The sequence below is a fragment of the Silene latifolia genome, chromosome 8 (genome assembly GCF_048544455.1).
Source record: "Silene latifolia isolate original U9 population chromosome 8, ASM4854445v1, whole genome shotgun sequence".
NCBI lineage: Eukaryota > Viridiplantae > Streptophyta > Magnoliopsida > Caryophyllales > Caryophyllaceae > Silene > Silene latifolia.
Window position 1 is genome coordinate 2,592,845 of NC_133533.1, and position 26,498 is coordinate 2,619,342.

Below are 26,498 nucleotides of genomic sequence, written 5' to 3' on the forward strand. Positions count from 1 at the left end.
AATTGTATATGTATTTGTTTCTTACCCTATGTTAATTCATGTATTCAAAGCAAGTAATAAGAATAAAAAAAAGTACTTAGATCGTATGTATTTAATTAATTTGTTTGTAGCTTTGTTTGAATTGCACAAATAGGATTATACATCCAGTTATACCACAATCAAGCTATAAGAATCCGAGCTTATATGTATTCTTTCTGAGCTCAAAGTTTATGTTTTTAATGTGTAAATGGATGAGTTCAATACTTTCTGATAAAGCTCATATTGTTTAATATAAAGCTTCAGATACTTTATCACAAAGCTCAAATTGTACAACGTACAACATATACAACTGGTTGTATAGTCCATAAATTGTTCGAATTGTTATTCAGATATTATTTCAGTTCTATGATTAAAGTTGTTTACATTGTCTCATACACTCTTACAGTCATACGATTCTTGTATTTATATAAGTAGTTCCTTAATTATACTTTTTGTTGGACATAAAAGTTATAACTAGTTTAGTTTAAAGCGAACACTAAATAACATATACTCCGTATATACTCAGGATAACTAAGTAAAAAACATGTGAACGATGCCACAATTAACAAAAGGTGGATGACTTCAATTTAAAATTTCAATCTTCGAAAAAAAGGTCCTTACTTGTTCAAGTAGAGACAACAAAAAACTTTGATGATAATAAACTTAGAAGTAATTATATTTGGTATCTTGTTTTAGAAATTGAATCATGACGAATCCAATAATTAGATATGCACGTGTATTACACTCGTATCTCGAGTTAGATCTTATGTACGGTATTGACGTATCGTAATTCCTAAATGCATGATCTACGTCTCACGACTTTAGTTACATATAACATACTCCATAACTTTTACCTTAACCTAAATTTCAACCGATCTAAAAACTCGGTAATAATAATGATTTGGATGAGAGCATACGACAAAAAGAAATATTCAATTCAACTTTACTCCATACTACATATAGACCGTACCTAAAATCTTAATCGATAAATCAAATCGGTAATGACAATGATTTGGACGAGAGCGTACGACAAAAAAAAAAAAATTCGACTTTACTCCATACTATTTTACCCGTATCTAAAATCTTAACCGCTAAATTAAAACATTATCTTAATTTATTATACTCAACTAATAATAGTAACAATTTTTTAAGTTCAACCCAGAAAAAACCAATTCATAGACTATACAACCAGATGTATATGTTGTACGGTGTAGAACCTGAGCTATGTGTCAAAGTATCCGAGCTTTATATTAAAAAATATGAGCTTTATTAGAAAATATTGAGTACATTCATTTACACATTAAGAATATAAAATTTAAATTAGCTCAAAAAAAATACACGAAAGCTCGAATTCTTATACTTGGTTGTACCATCCTTATGGTACAACTGGATGTATATTTGTGAGAAAAAACACAAGGGGTACCGGCAAGTCGTCAACACAATGCTGATGAAATTCACTTAGAAATTACAAATCCCTAATTTAATTTCGACATATGAAATTAGGGTTAGTTATACATCAATTCTCAATCTACTACAAAGATGGGGAAGAACAAGAGGAAGAAGATGTTGATGAATTTGATTACGATCATAATTGGGAGGTATAAAGATTCAATCTTTCAATTAATTTAATTGATTTTAGCATATGAATTTCATTTAATTTATCTGTTGATTAAAGGGTTTCTTATTTTAGTATAATTATATTACTTAATTGCCTCAAAGACTGTTGCTTTTTTTTGGTTTTCAATTATGTGATTAATGTTATTATTATGTGGGTTTGTGTTAATTTCTTGTTTTAATTTCTGGGTTTTGTTTGTTTATTGAAAGTTGTGTGAGAAATGTGATAATTGCAGGATTTGATTTTTTTCCATTTGTTGTTTGAGGCTGATTTTCTTCCAATTCAGTTTGAGACAATTGCAGAAATTATGGATTCTTTTTCCCCTAGTCTCCCAAAAGTGTAACGCCTTGCCGAATAAGTCTTAGTCTAGTGGTTAAAACGGATGTAGTGAGGATGATGGGCGATGCGGTAGTCTGATTAGTTCAGAAATTGTGGATTTTTTTCCATTTAAGTTATCCCAAAAGTGTAACGCTCCGTCCTAGTCTAGATGGTTAAGACGGAGGTAGTGAGGATGATCAGACGATAGCCTGACTATATCAGAAATTATGGATCCTTTCCAATTTAAGTTCTTCCAAAAGTGTAATTTTCATTGATTAGGGTCTTAGTATAGTGGTTAAGACGGAGGTAGTGAGGATGATAAGGCGATAGCCTGACTTTTTCAGAAATTATGGATCCTTTCCCATTTTTAAGTTCTTCCAAAAGTGTAACGTTCATTGATTAGGGTCTTAGTCTAGTGGTTAAGACGGAGGTAGTGAGGATGATAAGACGATAGCCTGACTATTTCAGAAGCCGTGGATCTTTTTCCGTTTAAGTCTCTAAAAAGTGCAACGGTCACTGATTATGTCTTAGTCTAGTGGTTAAAACGGAGGGAGTGAGGATGATGGGGTATTTGTCTCACCAATAAAGTATGGTGATTTTACCAACAAGAAGATATTTAAAATTGAAATGAACAATTGTAGTGAATAAGCCAAAACCGAAATACGAAACATTTCGTGAGACACGAAGGGAATTATATCTTAACTGCCGCCAAATTTAAACCAGACTGAAAACTCGTTGATAGTGACGTACTTCGTAAGACTGTAACTTGTACCTTAACCGCTAAATTCAAACCATACTAAAAACTCGTTAATGACAATGATTTGGATAAGAGTACGACAAAAAGATGTATACGAGTTTACATATTACTTTTAACGGTTAACGGTCGATCTTAACCAGATGTATACGAGTTTACATATTACTTTTAACGGTTAACGGTCGATCTTAACCGCTAAACTAATACCACGGCATAATTTATACTCCACTAACAACCTAATTTGAACCCAAAAACAAGGGGGTACATCATATACATGTACATCAACTGTACAAATGCATTGCTACCCAACAAATTATGCTGATGAAATTCATTTAAGAAGTTATCAATCCCTAATCTAATTTTGACATATGAACTTAGGGTTAATTATACTTCGGCACATCATTTCTCAAGCTGCTAAAAAGATGGAGAAGAAGAAAAAGAAGAAGAAGAAGAGGATGATGATCATAATGAGAGGTAAAAAGATTCAATCTTTCAATTGATTTAAATTTATTTTATCATATGAATTTGATTTAATTTATCTGTTGATTTAAGGGTTCTTATTTTAGTTCAGTTATCATATGACTTAATTGCCTCAAAGACTCTTGCTTTTTGTTTTTTAATTATGTATTATTATGTGGGTTTAAGTTATTTAAGGTTGTTTGAAAAATGTGATTGTTTCCCATTTATTGTTTGGTTTGGAGGATCTCATAATGTGATTTTGGTGTGATACCTTTCTTCTAATTCAGTTTGACAATTGCAGAAATTGTGGAAAATTTTTCCCCAAGTCCCCCAAAAAGTGTAACGTCTTGCCGAATAGGTCTTAGTCTAGTGGTTAAGACGGAGTTAGTGTGAGCAATAGGTTGCAGTTTTAATCTCCTTTCCCTAACACAAAAAATGTAACTCCTCATTATACTGTTTTAAAATATGAATCAGTAGAGGATTGCTCCCAGTCTTATTTTATACATGTCTGTTATTCCATAAATGATTTCATTTTATAGGTGATATCAACTAGAGGTGAACAAAATATTTCAAAATATACCCACAAATGAGTGTCATCTTTCATGATCTAATTTGATTTAGGTTGTGAAGCAAATTTTTGATAGCTTCATAAGAGGAATTGCTGGGGGGTTTTTAGTTTTCGTGGAAGAGACGTAAATCAATTGACGGAAGTGATCTTAACCAACTGAGATTCTTGGTGAAAAAAGGAATCTGTGAGTACAGTAAGTTGTTCCCAAAGCAGGAGGATTGCACAGAGAATTAGTAAGTCAACGTAAACTATAAAGTAATCTTGAATTTAACAGCCCTAATCCATTATCCAAACTTAGATCACTATGTTTAATAGCCTTTGGTAGTAAAGGATGGGGATGGTTCAGGGGATTCGAAAGTGTAAGGAGGGATTATAACTAATTACTAGATGCAAATCCAATGGGAGAATACTGATCACCAACAAGACCACTTTATTAGTTGTTTCGTTTTGAAGCCTAAAAAGACATCTTTATCTACTGGTCGATTGGAAAAAAGCGATTGAGAATCACTGTTCGATTTTCATACTCCACACATAAGAACCCTAGTTTGATCTTTCCTGTCTCTCTCTCATTTTTGATTGCTTTAAAAAAAAAATTATTCCTGTTGTTCATCTCATTGTTTTACTCGTCATTGACTGTTTTAAATGTTGGTACATCTTTGCTGACTCCAAATCTAGTTAGTTATAAAGACTTTGTTGGTGTTGCTGGTTGTGTTGTCCGTGTTGCTTCTGCTGGTGCTTGTTGGTGAATAGTTGGTAAATTATATTAATGATGATGAGATTGTGTGTTACTCACCTTAGGAATGTCTCCTTCTATCAGTATTAATGCATCACCACTAATGTGCAAGCATCTTTCCTTAAATAGTTACCGGTTTCACCTTATGCCTTTAGGTGTGAGATTGAACGACTTGCGAATTATATTGACATACATTGAACAAAAACATATTTTGATGATGGAGCTTCAGTGCTTCATTATTATGGGCCTAAAATTAAAGTAGGAGACCACCTATTTCATTACCATTCTTTCACTTAATACTTAGATGGTATTTTATAGAGACTCTTATTTTAGTTCAATTATCATATTACTTAATTGCCTCAAAGACTCTTGCTTTTTGTTTTTTTAATTATGTATTATTATGTGGGTTTAAGTTATTTAAGGTAGTTTGAGAAATGTGATTGTTTCCCATTTATTGTTTGGTTTGGGGGATCTCATAATGTGATTTTGGTGTGATACCTTTCTTCTAATTCAGTTTGACCATTGCAGAAATTGTGGAATTTTTTTCCCCAAGTCCCCCAAAAAGTGTAACTTCTTGCCAAATAGATTAAGACGGAGTTAGTGTGAGCAATAGGTTGCAGTTTTAATCTCGTTTCCCTGACACCAAAAATGTAACTCCTCATTATACTGTTTTAAAACATGAATCAGTAGAGGATTGCTCCCAGTCTTATTTTATACATGTCTGTTATTCCATAAATGATTTCATTTTATAGGTGAGATCAACTAGAGGTGAACAAAATATTTCAAAATATACCCACAAATGGGTGTCATCTTTCATGATCTAATTTGATTTAGGTTGTGAAACAAATTTTTCATAGTTTCATAAGAGGAATTGCTGGGGGGTTTTTAGTTTTCGTGGAAGAGACGTAATCAATTGACGGAAGTGATCTTAACCAACTGAGATTCTTGGTGAAAAAGTAAGTTGCTCCCAAAGCAGAAGGATTGCACAGAGAATTAGTAAGTCAGCGTAAACTATAAATTAATCTTGAATTTAACAGCCTTTGGGAGTAAAGGATGGGGATGGTTCAGGGGATTCGAAAGTGTAAGGAGGGATTATAACTACTTACTAGATGCAAATCCAATGGGAGAATACTGATCACCAACAAGACCACTTTATTAGTTGTTTCGTTTTGAAACCTAAAAAGACATCTTTCTCTACTGGTCGATGGGAAAAAAGCGATTGAGAATCACTGTTCGATTTTCATACTCTACACATAAGAAACCCTAATATGATCTTTCCTTTCTCTCTCTCATTTTTGATTGATTTAAAAAAAAAAAAAATTATTCCTGTTTTTCATCTCATTGTTTTACTCGTTATTGACTGTTTTAAATGTTGGTACATCTTTGCTGACTCCAAATCTAGTTAGGTTTATAGACTTTGTTGGTGTTGTTCCTGTTATTGCTTCTGCTGCTGCTTGTTTGTGAATAGTTGGTAAATTATATTAATGACGATGAGATTGTGTTTTACTCACCTTAGGAATGTCTCCTTCTATCAATATTAATGCATCACCACTAATGTGCAGGCATCTTTCTTTAATTTGTTACCAGTTTCACCTTATGCCTTTAGGTGTGAGATTGAACGACTTGCGGATTATATTGACATACATGAACAAAAACATATTTTGATGATGGAGCTTCAGTGCTTCATTATTATGGGCCTCAAATTAAAGTAGGAGACCACCTATTTCTTTACCATTCTTTCACTTAATACTTAGATGGTATTTTATAGAGAGACTTATTTTAGTTCAATTATCATATTACTTAATTGCCTCAAAGACTCTTGCTTTTTGTTTTTTTAATTATGTATTATTATGTGGGTTTAACTTTTAAGTTATTTAAGGTTGTTTGATAAATGTGATTGTTTCCCATTTATTGTTTGGTTTGGGGGATCTCATAATGTGATTTTGGTGTGATACCTTTCTTCTAATTCAGTTTGACAATTGCAGAAATTGTGGAAATTTTTTCCCTAAGTCCCCCAAAAAGTGTAACGTCTTGCCGAATAGGTCTTAGTCTAGTGGTTAAGACGGAGTTAGTGTGAGCAATAGGTTGCAGTTTTAATCTCGTTTCCCTAACACCAAAAATGTAACTCCTCATTATACTATTTTAAAACATGAATCAGTAGAGGATTGCTCCCAGTCTTATTTTATACATGTCTGTTATTCCATAATTGATTTCATTTTATAGGTGAGATCTACTATAGGTGAACAAAATATTTCAAAATATAACCACAAATGAGTGTCATCTTTCATGATCTAGTTTGATTTAGGTTGTGAAGCAAATTTTTGATAGTTTCTTAAAAGGAATTGCTGGGGGGGTTTTTAGTTTTCGTGGAAGAGACGTAAATCAATTGACGGAAGTGATCTTAACCAACTGAGATTCTTGGTGAAAAAAGGAATCAGTGAGTGCAGTAAGTTGTTCCCAAAGCAGGAGGATTGCACAGAGAATTAGTAAGTCAGCATAAACTATAAAGTAATCTTGAATTTAACAGCCCTAATCCAATATCCAAACTTAGATCACTATCTTTAATAGCCTTTGGGAGTAAAGGATGGGGATGGTTCAGGGGATTCGAAAGTGTAAGGAGGGATTATAACTAATTACTAGATGCAAATCCAATGGAAGAATACTGATCACCAACAAGACCACTTTATTAGTTGTTTCGTTTTGAAACCTAAAAGACTCTTGCTTTTTGTTTTTTAATTATTTATTATTATGTGTGTTTAATTTATTTAAGGTTGTTTGAGATATGTGATTGTTTCCCATTTATTGTTTGGTTTGGGGGATCTCATAATGTGATTTTGGTGTGATACCTTTCTTCTAATTCAGTTTGACAATTGCGAAATTGTGGAATTTTTTTCCCCAAGTCCCCCAAAAAGTGTAACATCTTGCCGAATAGGTCTTAGTCTAGTAGTTAAGACGGAGTTAGTGTGAGCAATAGGTTTCAGTTTTAATCTCGTTTCCCTAACACCAAAAATGTAACTCCTCATTATACTATTTTAAAACATGAATCAGTAGAGGATTGCTCCCAGTCTTATTTTATACATGTCTGTTATTCCATAAATGATTTCATTTTATATGTGAGATTAACTATAGGTGAACAAAATATTTCAAAATATAACCACAAATGAGTGTCATCTTTCATGATCTAATTTGATTTAGGTTGTGAAGCAAATTTTTGATAGTTTCATAAGAGGAATTGCTGGGGGGTTTTTAGTTTTCGTGGAAGAGACGTAAATCAATTGACGGAAGTGATCTTAACCAACTGAGATTCTTGGTGAAAAAAGGAATCAGTGAGTGCAGTAAGTTGTTCCTAAAGCAGGAGGATTCCACAGAGAATTAGTAAGTCAGCGTAAACTATAAAGTAATCTTGAATTTAACAGCCCTAATCCACTATCCGAACTTAGATCACTATCTTTAATAGCCTTTGGGAGTAAAGGATGGGGATGGTTCAGGGGATTCGAAAGTGTGAGGAGGGATTATAACTAATTACTAGATGCAAATCCAATGGGAGAAAACTGATCACCAACAAGACCACTTTATTAGTTGTTTCGTTTTGAAACCTAAAAAGACATCTTTATCTACTGGTCGATTGGAAAAAAGCGATTGAGAATCACTGTTCGATTTTCATACTCCACACATAAGAACCCTAGTTTGATCTTTCCTGTCTCTCTCTCAGTTTTGATTGCTTTAAAAAAAAAATTATTCCTGTTTTTCATCTCATTGTTTTACTCGTCATTAACTGTTTTAAATGTTGGTACATCTTTGCTGACTCCAAATCTAGTTAGTCATAATAACTTTGTTGGTGTTGTTCGTGTTGCTTCTTCTGGTGAATAGTTGGTAAATTATATTAATGATGATGAGATTGTGTGTTACTCACCTTAGGAATGTCTCATTCTATCAGTATTAATGCATCACCACTAATGTGCAAGCATCTTTCTTTAATTTTTTACCGGTTTCACCTTATGCCTTTAGGTGTGAGATTGAACGACTTACGGATTATATTGACATACATTGAACAAAAACATATTTTGATGATGGAGCTTCAGTGCTTCATTATTATGGGCCTCAAAGTAAAGTAGGAGACCACCTATTTCATTACCATTCTTTCACTTAATACTTAGATGGTATTTTATAGAGAGACTTATTTTAGTTCAATTATCATATTACTTAATTGCCTCAAAGACTCTTGCTTTTTGTTTTTTTTAATTATGTATTATTATGTGGGTTTAAGTTATTTAAGGTTGTTTGAAAAATGTGATTGTTTCCCATTTATTGTTTGGTTTGGGGAATCTCATAATGTGATTTTGGTGTGATACCTTTCTTCTAATTCAGTTTGACAATTGCAGAAATTGTGGAAATTTTTTCCCCAAGTCCCCCAAAAAGTGTAACGTCTTGCCGAATAGGTCTTAGTCTAGTGGTTAAGACGGAGTTAGTGTGAGCAATAGGTTGCAGTTTTAATCTCGTTTCCCTAACACCAAAAATGTAACTCCTCATTATACTGCTTTAAAACATGAATCAGTAGAGGATTGCTCCCAGTCTTATTTTATACGTCTGATATTCCATAAATGAGTACATTTTATAGGTGAGATCAACTATAGGTGAACAAAATATTTCAAAATATAACCACAAATGAGTGTCATCTTTCATGATCTAATTTGATTTAGGTTGTGAAGCAAATTTTTGATAGTTTCATACGAGGAATTGCTGGGGGGTTTTTAGTTTTCGTGGAAGAGACGTAAATCAATTGACGGAAGTGATCTTAACCAACTGAGATTCTTTGTGAAAAAAGGAATCAGTCAGTGCAGTAAGTTGTTCCCAAAGCAGGAGGATTGCACAGAGAAAATTAGTAAGTCAGCGTAAACTATAAAGTAATATTGAATTTAACAGCCCTAATCCATTATCCAAACTTAGATCACTATCTTTAATAGCCTTTGGGAGTAAAGGATGGGGATGGTTCAGGGGATTCGAAAGTGTAAGGAGGGATTATAACTAATTACTAGATGCAAATCCATGGGAGAATACTGATCACCAACAAGACCACTTTATTAGTTGTTTCGTTTTGAAACCTAAAACAACATCTTTCTCTACTGGTCGATGGGAAAAAGGCGATTGACAATCACTGTTCGATTTTCATACTCTACACATAAGAGACCCTAATTTGATCTTTCCTTTCTCTCTCTCATTTTTGATTGATTTTAAAAAAAATAAAAATTATTCCTGTTTTTCATCTCATTGTTTTACTCGTCATTGACTGTTTTAAATGTTGGTACATCTTTGCTGACTCCAAATCTAGTTAGGTTTATAGACTTTGTTGGTGTTGTTCCTGTTATTGCTTCTGCTGCTGCTTGTTTGTGAATAGTTGGTAAATTATATTAATGACGATGAGATTGTGTTTTACTCACCTTAGGAATGTCTCCTTCTATCAGTATTAATGCATCACCACTAATGTGCAAGCATCTTTCCTTAAATAGTTACCGGTTTCACCTTATGCCTTTAGGTGTGAGATTGAACGACTTGCGAATTATATTGACATACATTGAACAAAAACATATTTTGATGATGGAGCTTCAGTGCTTCATTATTAAATTAAAGTACGAGACCACCTATATCGTTACCATTCTTTCATTTAATACTTAGATGGTATTTTATAGAGACCCCCCCTGGCCTCCTCTTTCTTCTTTCCTTAATATACCTGGCATAACTCACCTCTCTTCTTGTGTGTCGTCAACTAAATTGTTCAGCGGTAACTATGGACGCTTGCCTGTGTATTTTCATGTTGTCTTGTTGCTTTGGGGAACTGTGGTCATTTTTGTTACCTAACGAAATGCTTGAAGTCGTATGTGATAAGCCAAGGACAACATTTATTTTGTTTCAAGCGTGTCCAAGATGATAGGAAGATGGAGAACGGATAGGACTTTTTAACAGAGTCTTAACATATAATTCCAAACCCTTATTTTTTCCACTTTTGGATTCTCATTTTTATCTTGACGGTGCTTGGACAGAGGAGTTTCTCTGCATGACGTAGCGCGCACGCCATCCTTGCTAACAATGCTACTATATGAAGCAGTTTTCTTTTTGTTTGTTTTATGGAAAAGTAGGAACTCCTGTTTTTCTTCATCATTAAATAATACAATGTAGAGTTCGTTGTTCATTTTGCGAACCTAACTAAAAGGCTCCTTTTAGTTTGATGCCAGTTCACAGTTTACACCAAGGGCGGAAAAACGTTATTGTTGTAGTAGTGTTCCTTTTTATAGATGGATGTAATATATCCCGATTTTTTGTCACATTATCATTACACAGTCGTTAAGTTTGTTAACGAGTCACTTTTTTGGATGTTTCTTGTCAGTTTGTCTTCATTTTCTCAAAAAAATGTTTTATTTTAATTGTTTGGTTAATTCAGGATGTCATTGCTATGAGAAAAAGTTTCAAAATTTGTTTGCTATTTCTCTTGAAAGACGTGGTTCTCTCTTTTGTCCATTTTTTAGTAACTCGAGTGTCTTGACATGCTACCCTCTTTTTTGTAATGCTAATGAAGGTCGCATTTTCTTTGGTGCTTCGTCGAAGCTTTTGCATCAAATACTCATCTCTTCTCACTTATTTTGAAAAACATGTGTAACCCAATGGAAAAAAAATATGCTTTGCTCAGTCTTTAGCTTCTTAATCACACCAGATGCTGTCTATGGCCGTCTTTCTTATCGGCGTTGTCACATTTTCTACCGTCTCCTTTGCTTTCTTCTATTTAGCCATTTCTATTTTCACTCTGGCCTAGATTTTGTACTTTGCATTGTCTGTTTCCGGTTGGTTGGCCCATAATCTTCTCTACATAGTAAGTGACATAATGATTTCGAACCTAGGTGGACCGATGGAAGGCGTCTAGGTCACTAATCCTGCGTCTGTCAGCTTTTAAAGTTAAATCGTCATTTATCTTGCATCTGTCAGCCTTTAAAGAATCCATCTTTCTTTTTTGCAATCCCTTGAGCACCTTCGGCAGTATGTCTTACGCTCCCTATTGTGATATTATTTGTGTTACACAAGGTAAATTTTCAAGGAAATGATGGATTGCCGTCTTCTATGTTTATCCATTTACCTGTTGCATATCATTAGATGAACATTGCTGCCATGCCTATAGTAACCTATGTCCCTGTGTCTTCATATAACACCTGACTCTCCGACATGAGTCCGACGCTTGAAAACAAGCTCACATGCCGCATACTTCTGACAATCTGACCTAGTATGAGTAGCATAGTTGGTGACATTAAAACTTAATACCAAAACCATCTCACTAGAATTGATTACTCTTTCCATTCTTGTTAACTTAACAAACTGCACAAGTGCTTACGGCTAGTTACGTCGATAATATGTTGATCCATATCTGCATTTTTTACGTGAAATCTACAGTTTTTATGTTAAAAATGAATATCCTTTATAAAGACACTTTAGATTTTCCTCTTGCAATAAAACTTTTTAACCTCTTCTCCATGTGCTTCTACTTGCTAACCTCAGTATCATCTTTCTATCGGCCATTTATGTGTTTAATTTGTCTTTCTTACGTCTTTTTTTCCTTTCTAAATCATCGTTTATCTGTTGATTCTTTGCATCTTTCTCTTTAGCCTATCTACGTTTGAAGATATGTTGTTTTCTCTTTTCTTCTCTCTTTTGGGGGTGTATTTGTTAAAATCAAGGTGTTTCTAACCTAATATTCACAACTACATTTTCTAGTGCTCTTTGTTCGTTCACGGCTTAATCTCGGGTTTTTAATGAGAATCTTGATTCCTCTGCCATGGATATGTGCGAGCGAGTGGTGCATGCTTAGGCAGCTAACATATATACTAATATATCTAACTAACAAAGAAAATGATCTACTCATGAAAATCAGTAAATACTCTAAAATGGGAAGGCGGTATATGTAGCATGTATGTTTGATTGATATTTTATAGCTATCTGAGCCTTGTCTTGTTTTTTAATTCTATATTATTTTTTCCTTTTAGGTTTGTAGGGTCGAAGCATTTTCACAATGTCTTCCTCTGGATCAATAAAGCGAGCCCAGGACGATGAACCTAATTCAAAGAGACCATGTGATGAAATTGAAGATAGACTAAGCAGTTTACCTAATGAGCTCAAAACCGACATCGTTTCCCGCCTTCCAATTCGACAAGCGCTGAAAACCTCCATATTGTCAAGGGGTTGGAAACACACATTTTCCTCTCTTCCAAGATTGGCATTTTTTGAGCACCAATTTCTCAGTGTGCCAAATAGCTCTCGTCGGCTTGTAGAATTAATTGATTGGACCCTGGCCAATCGCGATGAATCTGAACTCTGTACACTGGCTATCAATTTCAACATTTTTGAAAAGCCATGTTTAACCCTGAAGAGTACGTGGATCAATTTTGCTGTGGAGCATAATGTCCAGTATCTCCACATAATAGCGCAAATTGAAGAGACGGGTCTCCCGAGTTCTCTTTTCACATGTAGAACCCTGACTGTGTTTAAGTTTATGGCACGCGCTCAGCTTCTTAAGTTGCCTTCAGTCATATATCTCCCAAACCTGAAACAGATGTCTTTAGTAAACATCTGTTTTCCTAACGATATCTTGACGGAGATGCTATTTGCAGGCTGCCCCCTGCTTTTGCTGTTATGCATTGGAAAATGCGGGTTGGACCGATTGTCAAGACTAACAATTCCCTGCCCTAAACTGAAAATACTATGGATTTCTAATTGCAGCGGGATGGATACCTGTGTTATCAATCTCCAGGGCACATGCCTCGAGAATATCTATTATGATGGGCCCTTGGCCCGGAATTTTGAATTTGGAACTGTGAATCGTCTATCGGGTGTAGGATTTAATATCACAAGAGAGCCTGATGATTGGAGGAATGATAACGAGCTTGCTGAAGTAGCATGGAATCTGCTAAGGGATCTGATTCATGTTCGGGAGTTGACATTAAATGTTTTATTTATTAAGGCATGTTATAAACTTTAGCTAATATATTTCCAGAAAGATGATTTATTGGTAACTTTCTGTTTGTTTCCTGCTTGAGCTTAATTATGCTGTTCTTCTAATGTCCTAGGTTTTATGGGAGGTTCGTGGCGAGTTATGGCAGCTCCGTAGCTTCAGGAATCTGACAAACGTGCGTCTATGTGTATGGCCTTCTGTGGAGAATGAAGAGATAGTAATGTCGTTGCTTGGCAAGTTCTGTCATGTTCAACAGTTGATGGTGATCATCCACGTAAGTATCCGAACTTTAACAATCATATATCCCATAAAAGCATGTTATTTAAATATTGGTTTCAGTCTTGACATGAATATCGTCGTGGCGTCGTGTCATAAGGGTGATCGTACGTCCTGAAATATAGTCGGGCAGCCGTCAGAACCTTAACAAAGCTGTCTCGGTTTAGAGGTAATTACAGCATGTTAAAAACTTGTTGCACCTCGACATGAAAATGATCATCATGACCTCATGTAGGTTGTTACGCCCTAATTATGGCTTATACAGCCTCGAAATGCGGTCAGACAATCTTCTAAAACTTTTTCAAAGCGACCACGACCAAGAATCAAGATATAACGATAGCATGCATTAACATATGGCTTTGGTATAGTATACTAGCATTGTTGGTTGTTATATTCCTCAATATGAGGTCAGATAATCTTTTAGAACATTTTTAAAACGGTTACAACTAAAATATAATTATATTTTGTGAAAGATCGTCTTATTTTGTGAGAGATCGTCTTATTTGAAAATGTTATAACAACTAAAATATAATTATATCATGCACTAAAATATAATTATAATTATATGGCTTTAGTGCATGATATATTTTAGTGAAAAATCTTTCGTAAGAATTTTGTGAGAGATCGTCTTATTTGAGAATTTCTGTTAATAATGGCGGCGTTGTTGGCTTACACCATTTTTTCCAATCTTTAGCGACCAATAGGCTTCGGCCATGTCTTACGCATGGAAATGCATCCGGAGAAGTATAATCTTGACGGGGTCCTCAAGCATCTTGAACACTTGGAAATTGACTATTTTGGAGGCTTTGAATTGGAAATGGGGTTCCTGAAGTTTTTTCTCGGAAATGCCAAGTCATTAACTCGAGTCATTCTGAGAACACCTGGAATGATCGTTAACAGTTATGGTGATGATCGCTTCCATCATGACGACCTCAATCAGGAGACTGCTGATGAACTGATGCGGTTGAGTGCAGCATATCCAACAGTATCTATGACTGTCTTCGACGTCAATCATACTTACAACTGATCCCTGATTAATCTCCCTTCGAACTCTTGTTTTAATATTTTCTGTGTTCTCGCTGTTTTTCCTGTGTTGAATTAACCAGATCCGAACTGTGAAGTTTACTTGTTTGTCTGTAATCGCAAAGATTTCCTTTTATACTGGTATTTCGTGAAAATTTCCATACCGATGACCAGTGGTGGAGCGAGGGGGGCTAGTAGGGGCAGTCACCCCCGCTGAAGTTTGAAAATTTCGAAATTTTTAGTTAAAATTTTCAAATTTTTTCGAAATCCCCTTATAATATTTCCCTTTCGCCCCTGCTGCCTTAAAATCCTGGCTTCGCCACTGGCCGATTGACCTTTTTCTCGATTGAATGCCCTAAGATGCTACTCCCTCTTTCCCTATCTTTTGTTTACTGTTGATTAAAATACTATTTCCATATAATAAAAAAAGGTAAATAAATGATTGAGACGAGGGAATACTAATTCACCACTCGTGAGCATAGGTGCTGTATTGGTCGTGGCGGTATTAATCTTGTTTGCTGTTTGTTGAACATAACCGTCGGCCTGCACTCCTATCTCCGAAGTGTTCAGACTAGTAGTTTCTGTTTGGGATGTTTTGGTAAACTCCGGGAATTGTAAATAATGCAGCGGAAAATTAAAATAGTCGCTTAGCTACTATATATACACGGTGGGGTGTTAAATTCACATCGTCCACCCTTACCAATCCGAGTAGAAGCAGTGAAAGGCTCCCGGTAGAAGGCTTCCATGACAATGGAGAAAAGGTTAATATTTGTATCATAAATCGAGCCATGGTGAGTCCGATACATGGATTTGTGCCTGTATCGCGCTTGTGCTTGAGTCCGATATGTTTAGGTCAGAATGCAAGTATTCAGAGCTCAGAAGGCAAGTTTTAACAATGTCTAGAGCATCAACGATCATTTATTTACGTTTTCCTTACACATGGACTTCGACACTTCATAATAACATCGTCTCTTTCGCTAGATTATGAGCCTATCTCATTAGGTTACGAGTTACGATGACCCGTGTACAAAAAATCAAAGTAATGTGGCCAATTTGTTATCTATTTTGTTTTGATATTGCCATATTCAATTGAAAATCAAACCATAATACTCTCCCAAAAAAAGTACTATTCCCGTCTCAGTCATTTATTTATTGTTTCTATTTATTGCTGGAAGTGTTTTAATCTTAAGATAAACAAATGATCAGGGTGGAAGAAGTATATAAAGGTAGAACGAACCATTTAATTTTGCGTAAATTATCAATAAATTTAAATTTTATTCGCACATTTTCTCAATATCTTTCCGCTTCCAGTTCTGTAGATAATTTGACAACATTTTAGACGGATGACACCGTACAAAACCTAGATTCAATGTAGTAATAATACCGTTAATTAATACTTCCTCCGATTTATCTTGTTCATTACGTTTTTCTTTCGCGAATAGTAAGCGTGAAGAATCAAATGAATCGGAGGAAGTAGGTATTGACCGTAATATTGTCTTCCTTGTTTGTTTTCGCTTTACTTGGAAATAAATAAACCAATTCAAAGATTATAATCGTATGAGATGTTTACCCAAAGTTGTTCATTTTCTGAGTCCTATATAAACATATTTTCGCTAGTCTACTTACTCACAAAACTTTCTTACGTCTCATATCTTCATATACCCGTCTTAAATAAAAACAACTTCGTTATCTAAGCCATCACAATGACACGTCCAAAGAAGAAAAAGAAGAGAATAACTCTCTACATTCAAATATCTAATTGATTTAGTAATCGACCAAAATTCCGTTCGAGTGAATAACGGTATACTTTTCTAACGTTTTTTTTTTTTTTTTTTTTTATGCATTTTTCTTATAATTTGTCCATTTCGTTTTTTTTTTTTTTTTTTTTTTTTTTTTGAAACACGTAAATTATTCATGTCAATCACGTGACACCAAAAAGATAGTTTGTCTAGTTGCAATAAAACACATGTATCAATGTTATCTAAGAATTATGGGCGGACCCAAGATTTAATGTATGAGGTAGCAAAAAAAGAAAATTAGTTTATAAATGCAAGTAAATGGACTCGAATCAGGGTTAATAGGTGGAAAACCAAAGTCTATACCATTGAACCACAAGATATTTATTGTACATTTAATAGAATATAATAGAATAATATCTATTTATCTACTATTCGGCAATAATTGGGTAACAAAAATCCGTCTTCTAAACCAATATTTTTATACAATTGGTCTTCCTTGTGACGGGTTACCATTTGTGACGGATATTTTGTGAGATAAAATGGTAACAAAATGGGTTAGTGGAGAAAGGGGACCACATGAATAGTGTTGCAGAGAGAGAAAAAGTGGGTACATTGTGAGGTAAAATGGTATCCGTCTTCAGCTTGTGACGGATATGTCATGTCTTCAATGAGAATTTGTGATTTTTATATTTGGGCTAGCAGACGCCACCCCTTGCTACTAGGTGGGTCCGCCTCTACTAATAATTTCAATTCCTCCGAAATGGAAGAGCTGTTAACTAAACCCCTCAGGTACGAGGGAATTGCAACATGTACACTATAATCGAGCAAGTTAATTTTGTTAGGTCTATAAATTTATAAAACTTAATAAGTATTTTTCACTTTTGTTTATGCATCATATTTAATAATTTCTAAAAACCGTCTCTTTAAAGTTTTTGTGTTTAATCTATATTATGCTCGTGCTAATTATTGTATATCTATTTTATACTCAGATTGTTGCTTGGATGTTGCACGGTAGTGGATGTTCACGGCATAAGACGTCCGACTTCCAAGAGTCCTATTTTAGGACAGGAAGACGAGTTTTCTCTCGTTATTCCTCGAACACAACCTCGGTTTCTTTCCTGTTACAGCCATTAATGTTGGTGATGAAAGACATGCTCATCGAGTACACCTAGGAAACGGGTGATTCGAATTGAAGCTGACACCGGGGATATTTATTTTTATTTTTTTGCCAAAAATTTAGCTCTCTTGCATCTCTTGTAAGCTAAATTTCGAATAATAATTTCGTATAATATTTGGATGTAGTTTTTCTTATTTCGAATAATAATAATAATAATAGACCCATTGTCTTGTAACATTGGTGTAACCTTTGTAATCTATTGGTTGGGTTGTAATTTGATTTAATCGTCAACAGTGTACCGTGATATGTAAAATGTGTACCGTGAAAATCAGCATTTTTTCCATAATTTTCATTCGGAAACACCTTAATGGAAATCCCAATTGTTTTGTTTCAAACTTTCTATTTATTGTGTTGTTGATCGAGATCAAGCTTGGTAGTAGCTTAAGCATCAGTTCACAATTGTCTCCGAAGGCCTCTCCGCCCGCTTCTTGGTTAGCATCAAGTTTAGTACTATTTCTTTATAACTTCTTAAGAAGCCGTTGTAAAAGGATACTTCCTCCGTTCCAGTCATTTGTTATCCAATTCTATTTTAAAGTGTTTCAGTCAATTGTTATCCTTTTTATTTTAATAATAATGCATTTGATGAGCTGTTGTCCTTTTTATTTTAATAATGCATTTGATGAGCAATTTGATCATATTGACTCCCTCTTCTTTCCTTGATCTTTGTGCCAAAACCAAAGGATAACAATTGACCGGATCAGAGGGAATAGAAAACGAACAACTAGTTTGTTAAATAGGAGAAAAAGGATTATACATCTGAGGTAGTTCTCAGACCTGTAGTTTTTGAGCATATAATACACATTTTTCTGAGCATATTATCATTTATAAATATAGTTTTTGAGCAATATTATGTTTTTTTAGTGTAATGTTTTAGGTAATGTGCTAAAAAACTTTATACTAAAGCAGAACTCAAAAACTTTAAAATAAAACTCAGAAAATAAACAATAAGAGGTACTACCTCAGATGTATAGTCTATGAACTGGTTAAATAGTTTCGTAAATAACACTAAAACGAACAAAAAAAAATTCAAGTGTAAAAGTCTTAAAACCAAATTTTAAATTCCAATAATTACTTGAATTTTTGTAATTACGCAAAAGTCATGACAACAGTAAAAAAAGACGTAACTACATATTGTTTCAGCTCTCAGAGCCATAGTTACATACTTAAACCGCAACTAATTAGCATAAAAAAAAACATAGAGCTAAAGCATATCGCCTCATAAGTCATAACAAAAGCATGTTGATGGAGTACGGCAGACGACTTAAACACCAGCAGCAACCGCAATAGGACTCCGAACATGATGTTTACCATCGGTCCAAGCCAAGTGACCGAAAACATACTCACCGGTCTTCAACAAGCTACCACCTTTCTTAGGCGCTACCGTCACACTGAACTCCTTAACTTCCCCAACTTTCTTAAATTCCAACACTTTCGGCTCCACGCTAACCGAGACACCTTTAATTAAGCTCACGCTAGCGACATACGTTCCAGGCGACCCCACATTTTTTAGCTTTCGCGTAATAGTGACAGACTCAGAGAGTTTAGGTACCGTGATTGAAGGGTAATTGAGGTTCATAATTGAGGCTGTTTTGGAGATTGATGATTTAGGGCATTTGTATGATGAATTTTTACCGTTGAAGGTTTTGATCGTGGTTTCGTTGTACCCAAGGTTGCATAAGAAGTCGAGGTAATCTGATGTGTCAAGATCGTAGACTAAACCAGGGTTCATTGCGCGGTTTGGTTGAACGTGACCTGACCCGTAACTTAATGGGTTCACTTTCTCAAATGTTGCATCCTTCATTAGGCTACCTGTGTTATCTTTTACTCGAGCTGCAATCATATATTAGATTAAATTGATTTGAGTATTTAGGAAGAAAATCGAAATTTGTAGACCAATTATTACAGCTTCCATCGCAGAATAATCTTCTTAGTTTGACTTTTTTGTAGTCAAAGATTAAAAACTTTGACCATTAATAAGTGAAAAAAATACTCGAAAGTATAAATGGAGAAAAAATCGAGTTAAAGTGGTGAACTGTTACAAGTCAAAATTAGGAAAATTATTTTGAGATGGAGGGTTATAAAGATTTGTCGATATTATACTCAATTACTAGTACTTTATTATTAGATCAAATCAATTTGAGCATTGTGGAAAGAGAATCGAAATTTGTAAACTAAATATTACTGCCTCCATCGCAAAATAATCTTCCTAGTTTGACTTTTGTGATCAAAGATTAAAAACTTTGACCATTAATAAGTGAAAAAAATAATCAAAAGTATAAATGGAGAAGAATCGAGTCAAAGTGGTGGTGAATTGTTCAAGTCAAAATTAGGAAAATTATTTTGGTATGGTGTATTATAAAAATTAGTCGATATTATACTCGTACTTTATTATTATTGTAAAATGTGTCGAATAAAAAATAGATCAAATCAATTTGAGCATTGTGGAAATTAAAGAAGAATCGAAATTTGTAAACCAACCAAATATTACTGCCTCCATGGCAAAATAATCTTTCTAGTTTGACTTTTGTGGTCAAAGATTAAAAAGCTTTAACCATTAATAAATGAAAAAAAAAAATACTCAAAAGTATAAATGGAGAAAAAATTGAGTCAAGGTGGTGATCTATTCAAGTCAAAATTAGGAAAATTATTTTGGGATGGAGGATTATAAAAATTAGTCGATATTATACTCGTACTTTATTATTATTGTAAAATGTGTCGAATAAAAATTAGTTCAAATCAATTTGAGCATTGTGCAAAGAAGAATCGAAATTTGTAAACCAACCAAATATTACTGCCTCCATCGCAAAATAATCTTCCAAGTTTGACTTTTGTAGTCAAAGATTAAGAACTGTTCATGTCAAATTAGGAAAAATTTTTTGGGATGGAGGGTTATGATAAAGATTGGTCGATATTAAACTCGTACTTTATTATTATGTAAAATGGAGTATTAGATGATGATACCTGTAGTCATGATGGCGGACCTAATTGCAGCAGGGCTCCATTTCGGATACCGGGTTTTAAGAAGACCAACAATCCCAGAAATGTGAGGACATGACATAGAAGTACCAGAGTCTACCATATAAGGAAATCTACGCTTATCAAAGTCCTCGTCGGTTGGGCTTACGCCTTCGCTAAATGCAGCTATGACATTCACACCTGGTGCAGTGATATCAGGCTGCAAAAGCCATAGTTAGTCTTGGTCGACGAACATCTAAATTAAATTAAAACACAGAGGTTTCGACACTTCAGGTAGTTTATTTGACCAAAGTAGCTTATTTGACCAAAATTTCAGCTACCTAATTTTTTTTTCCAAGTGTTTGACAAGTAACTTATTTGGTCAAATAAGATACCTGAAATGAAATGGTACCTGAAATGACTTATTTTCCGTTTTGTACCCTTTATTCTATAATATTAAATAATTTTCATATCCTTTTACTTAATTTTACCAACATTTTTATATAGTCAAACTTATCAGCTCCTAATTTTCAGCTAACTTATCAGTTAACAAATTAAATTAAATTAAATTAAAACACAGACAATAATAAGTTTAGAATAACGAATTAAATTAAATTAAATTAAAACATAGAGAATAATAAGTTCAGAATAATTTACTTTGAGAATTTCCGGAGTAATTATGTTCGGGCCTCTAGAAGAAAAGGCGGCCACATATGGAGCAGGCTTGGTTTGTAGGACAGCGGTTGGATTAGTAATTAAACCGTAGGAATTTGTCGTTGAATTAACGTAGGCGAAAACAGCAAGACCGTCTTTGTAAGTGAGATGAGTAGCAGGAAGAACATGAGGGTCGGATATGATTTCATTGCCAGTAGACTCGTCGTTGCAGAGGATCATTCCTGCAGCTCCGGCAAGCGCTACCTGAACACCTTTGTTTACTCTTCCATTTACGCCACGTAGGCATACTACTATCTTTCCTTTGGCTTTGTTCTCGTCTAATGTATTTGGCTGGCAGAGCATTCTGTTCAAAATCATGATTATATCAGTTAGAAATCGATAATAAATCGGTTTAACTAATTAACAAGTAGTAGTTAGTTTGATGATTTGGTAAAGATAAGTGGTTAGTACGCGTCAGTAGCGGATGCATTGGCTGTTTTTGCTTCAGCACCGGTTATGAGTCGGTATAGCTTTTTCTCTGGCAATGCACTTGATAAACTCGCGCCCTGCATACAATGTAACATTGTGTTAAGCACACTACAAGAATCGACTGCTGTCAATAGTCATTGTGTGTTACAAAAATTCTGTTATCGGGCGACTCAAAAAAACGACTGCTGTCAATAGTCATTGTGTCAAACACACTACAAGAATTCTATTATCTGGCGACTCAAAAAAGCGACTGCTGTCAATAGTGGCCAAATTGGCGACTAATATTAACATTGTGCTACAATACAAGAATTCTAGTTTCAAGCGACTCAAAAAAGCGACTGTAGTCAATAATCGGCGACTGATATTAACATTGTGCTACAATGCAAGAATTTTATTATCAGGCGACTCAAAAAAGCGACTGCTGTCAATAGTAATTGTGTCAAGTACACTATGAGAATTCTATTCACGGGCGACTCAAAAAAAGCGATTGCTGTCAATAGTCGCCAAATTGGCGACGGATATTAACATTGTGCTACAATGCAAGAATTCTATTTTCAGGCGACTCAAAAAAGCAACTGTTGTCAATAGTCGCCAAGGGAATTCTATTATCGGGCGACTCAAAAAAGCGACTGCTGTCAATAGTCGCCAAATTGGCAACTGATATCAGTCGCCAAATTAGCGTTTATCAAAATCTATCCAGGCATTAAATGCGCATGTCATCATCTTTTAACGTAAAACAGCCGCTATATTGGCTATATTGTAGCTGAGAGACTCGATTTTTGAAGCAAAACAGCAAACCGAGGTTAAGAAACAAACCTTGAACATATTGCGATTACCGAGTTGAACGTAAGATTCGAACTGACGATCCATAGTACTAGCACCAACAGTAATCATCCATGGCGCGATATTCGACACGGTGCCAAGGCCAGGTCCACTATTACCAGCAGACAAAACAACAACAATACCATTTTGAACTGCATGGAAAGCTCCAATGGCAATTCCATCATTAAGATAATCGATGGCTTCGCCACCCAATGAGACCGACAGCACATCAACACCGTCATGTATGGCAGTGTCGAAGGCTGCCAGAATATCGGCGTCAAAACATCCACTGCCATTGACAGGTTTCCAGCATACCTTGTATGCTGCTACCCTGGCCTTAGGGGACCCACCCTTAGCGACTCCGCTAGTGATATTCATGATTTTTGCGCCGTGGACAAAGTTTCCCCCGACCGTTGATAGTGTGTGGGTACCATGGCCGTCGTAGTCACGGGCTGTGTCCCATGATGGGTCTGATTTTCCGACGAATGCCGCGTATCCTTTGTTGTAAAACCTTGCACCAATCAACTTCCTACATACAAGATCAACAAGCCAGTAAGTCTCCCTTACGACCGTATGTCATTATTTTATAATAAAAAGTGACTATTTTAATGATAAACTAGGTTAGACCCGTGCATTAAATGCACAGCTTATAAAGTTTTTTTTTATTTCTATTAAATTAAATATATAATAGTGTTATCTCATTAATTGTTTATTTTTCTCATAGCTGCATTTACTTTGAGAAATAAAAAAAAACTGAAAATTAATTAAAAGAATTGAATAGCATGTTGAAATGTATTTTTGTAAATGATATTTCTTTATACCGTAAAGTTAATGATTCCAATTTATAATTTTTCTCAATTTTTTGTTTAATTAAAACGGTTTATAATTTTGTTTTATAGATAGTATGAGTTAAGTCATCCTCAAATAACAGAGGAATATTTAGTAAATCATAGTTTTATACAATTTTTTTATTAAAATATTTTAATTAAAATATTATAGATTAGAGTTTAGTTAAAAAAATATAATTTGATGAAAAGATTAATTTGCAAAAGTCATAAGGCCAATGTAGAGGGTGTTTAATTACAAGGGGTGATTTTTAATCGTGTTGTTATTTTGCTTTATTTCATCATAATGTGGAATACCGAAACCCTAAATGCTCAGAAAACGAAGTAGACTGATATAGACGGGGTGCTTAATAAACGGAGATAATAATCAAAGGATCAAACCTGTTACAAGGGACACCTTCGATGTCACAAAATCCTTTCCACTTTGATGGAATTGGTCCATAGCCTTCGTCATGGAAGCTCTTGGATTCCGGCCACACACCTAATTACAATGCAAGATAGAGGTTTAGGTTGATTAACATTGATAACATCCCTGCAAGAATTTCTGTTTCGGACGATTAAACATATAAGGCGACTGCTTAAAATAGTTGCCAATTTGGCTACTACAAATCTACAATAAAAATCGGGCGATTGAAGTCAGTCGCCAAATTGGACTACAAATCTACAATAAAAATCGAGTCGCCAATTTGGCGACTATCAATACCCACATAATTCTCTTGTACGAGAGTCTTTTCCGTGTTAATCTTCCTAAGTGTTGGTTCAACTCAGAGAATTTCAGTAGGTATATATAATAACAATTTACTTATTTCGTGTTGGCATGATGATTCTATCATTAAGACATCTCATATGAAAACTTATGTACAACAATATTAAAATTTCTATTGCAAATAAAAAAAAATCATCAAATTACAACGAACTCATAATAAAGATTTGAACTTATGAAAATAGTAACAACTATACGAGGAAGATGGATGATACCAGTATCAAGGTTCGCGATAATGGTGTTTTTTCCATAATTGCCTTTCTTCCAAGCGGAATGAGGGCGCGTCTCACCATCCTTCTCCAACATCAAAAAATCCCATGAATGTGTTGTATGTAACTTCTTCCCTTTATTCGGGAACACCGATATTACTTCTGGATGTTCTGCTCATCAAATTGTTTTAATTTAAAACGTGTCAAATATCATAACACATGCACATAAAATCAAAGACCAGTAAATAAAAGGATTCTTACTAGCAATTTCTGAAGCTTGATCCTCATCTAGGTTAGCCGCGAAACCATTAATATGCATCGTGTATGAATAAAATATCGCATCCTTTGCTTCCTCATGGCTAAATCATTACAAAATTAAAATCACCCAAATATTCAGAATAAAATCGTGTTTTTTTTACATAAACAATAATTAAATGAGATAGCGTCTCCAGGTAATACTGAGTCTCAGCATAATACTATTACCTTCCAAGAAATGAGGCAAGAAAGTTTTGGTGAGTAGACTCCACTTGATTAAAATTCTCTATGGTCGCGTCTGGACCATGAGAATGTGCCCCCATGTACACAATGTACGACTAACGTCACAACATAATTAAAACCGAACAGAGAGAGTATTAGATATATGATCATATTGAAAAATAAACATATAAACATAAACACAAATTAATAAAAACATGAAATTATTACTATAAAAACATACTTGCTTCGCGGCGAGAGTAAAACTATTAAGCAAAGAAAAGACGGTGAACATCAAGACGACATTCACCATCGTCCTAGTTGAACGGAATGTCGTCATTGTTATATTGTTTCCGAGACGTCTTGCAAAATTATAGGAGTACTTGTAAAGTTTTTCTTGAATTTTTCGAGTAAGAAATTATTGAAATTTACCCTAATGATGGCTTTTTATAGTAAGGGATTATATTATCATCATAATCATAATCAAAATCAGAATCAGAATTTATTTCGAGTAAGAAATTATGCAAATTTTTATCCTAATGACAGCTTTTTAATGCTGACTAGTGCAGATCCCGTGCAGAATCCTTGACAGATAAAAATCCTACAGCTAATAGTATTTTGTTCTAGTTCGTATTCTTATTTGCTCCAATATCTAATCCTACCAAAAATATTACGGTCCTAATCTGACTCTATTTATGGACCAAATTAACAAAAAATTAATAGTTTTTCACTAATCTTTTAATTCTAATAAAAAATTATATTTTCTATTTTGATCACTATGATTTCATTTTGACGTACATAATCATTGATTAAAATTTATTGATAGGATTCTTTTGGAAAAAGATTTGAAGAAATCGTGATTCTGCGAAAATTAGTCGGACTACCGTGATACAATATATGCTTAACAACAATTTTTTGTCGTAAATGAGATACGAGAACTATTCACTGAGATAAAGGGAATACTCTACGTGATTTCAACAAGGAGTTTTAAGATTCTTGATGTTCCTAAGTTTATAGTTTATGCAATTTGTACTGTTTTTTACCTGAATTTTTTCTCTCATGACAATATGGGTTTTGACTAAGACTGGCAAACGGGTTAATCGGGTCGGACCAATTCGGGTTTCTCATTAATTTCGGGCTTCGGGTTTGTTGGCCGGGACTATTTCAAGTTAAGCGGATCGAGTTATTTCAGGTCGGGTCATTCTCAGGTCAATGAATAAGAGAAAATTAGTCATTTTAAGCCTTTTCGGTTCAATAAGAGTTATTTCGGGTCGGCCATTTTTGGGTTAGGCGGTTTCAGATCCGGTCGAATTCGGGTCGGGTTAGTTATGGGCCAAGAAATCTCTGGTCATGTTAGAGTCTAGTCGGGTCAATTAGGGTTTTAGGTCACATTCGGGTGATGTAGTTCGGGTCAGTTTCGGATTTTGTGTCAGTCTTTTCGGATTTGGTCAATCAGATCGGGTTGCTTTTGCCAGGTCTAGCTATGCCCTTACATTTCAGTGATTATCTGGGCTAAGGGCCCATCTTAGATTTCCTGTATTTAATTGGGCCAACTTTCTTAGCTTGCCCAAGTGGAGGAGCCTGATGATTATTAGGCTGTAAAGATTACTTTTTTTTA

General features: G+C 34.6%; 2 protein-coding genes across 2 annotated transcripts; one reads left to right on the forward strand and one right to left on the reverse strand.

Moving 5' to 3' along the window:
• Window positions 1–1,439: 1,439 nt before the first annotated feature.
• LOC141596004 (putative F-box/FBD/LRR-repeat protein At1g78760) lies at window positions 1,440–14,889 on the forward strand. The gene is made up of 5 exons (XM_074415995.1): window positions 1,440–1,616; window positions 3,084–3,179; window positions 12,490–13,463; window positions 13,570–13,728; window positions 14,425–14,889. Exons 3-5 carry the CDS (start codon window positions 12,516–12,518, stop codon window positions 14,755–14,757), a joined length of 1,440 nt encoding a protein of 479 aa, XP_074272096.1. The 5' UTR covers window positions 1,440–1,616; window positions 3,084–3,179; window positions 12,490–12,515; the 3' UTR covers window positions 14,758–14,889.
• A 3,813-nt stretch (window positions 14,890–18,702) lies between these two features.
• On the reverse strand, window positions 18,703–25,405 carry LOC141596005 (subtilisin-like protease SBT5.4). Its single transcript, XM_074415997.1, has 10 exons — window positions 25,125–25,405; window positions 24,890–24,999; window positions 24,668–24,765; window positions 24,413–24,577; window positions 23,816–23,915; window positions 22,584–23,118; window positions 21,750–21,844; window positions 21,282–21,642; window positions 20,631–20,844; window positions 18,703–19,499 (listed from the first exon to the last, which is right to left on the reverse strand). The coding sequence occupies exons 1-10, from the start codon at window positions 25,218–25,220 to the stop codon at window positions 18,931–18,933; spliced, it is 2,343 nt and encodes a 780-aa protein (XP_074272098.1). The 5' UTR covers window positions 25,221–25,405; the 3' UTR covers window positions 18,703–18,930.
• Between the last annotated feature and the right edge of the window lie 1,093 nt (window positions 25,406–26,498).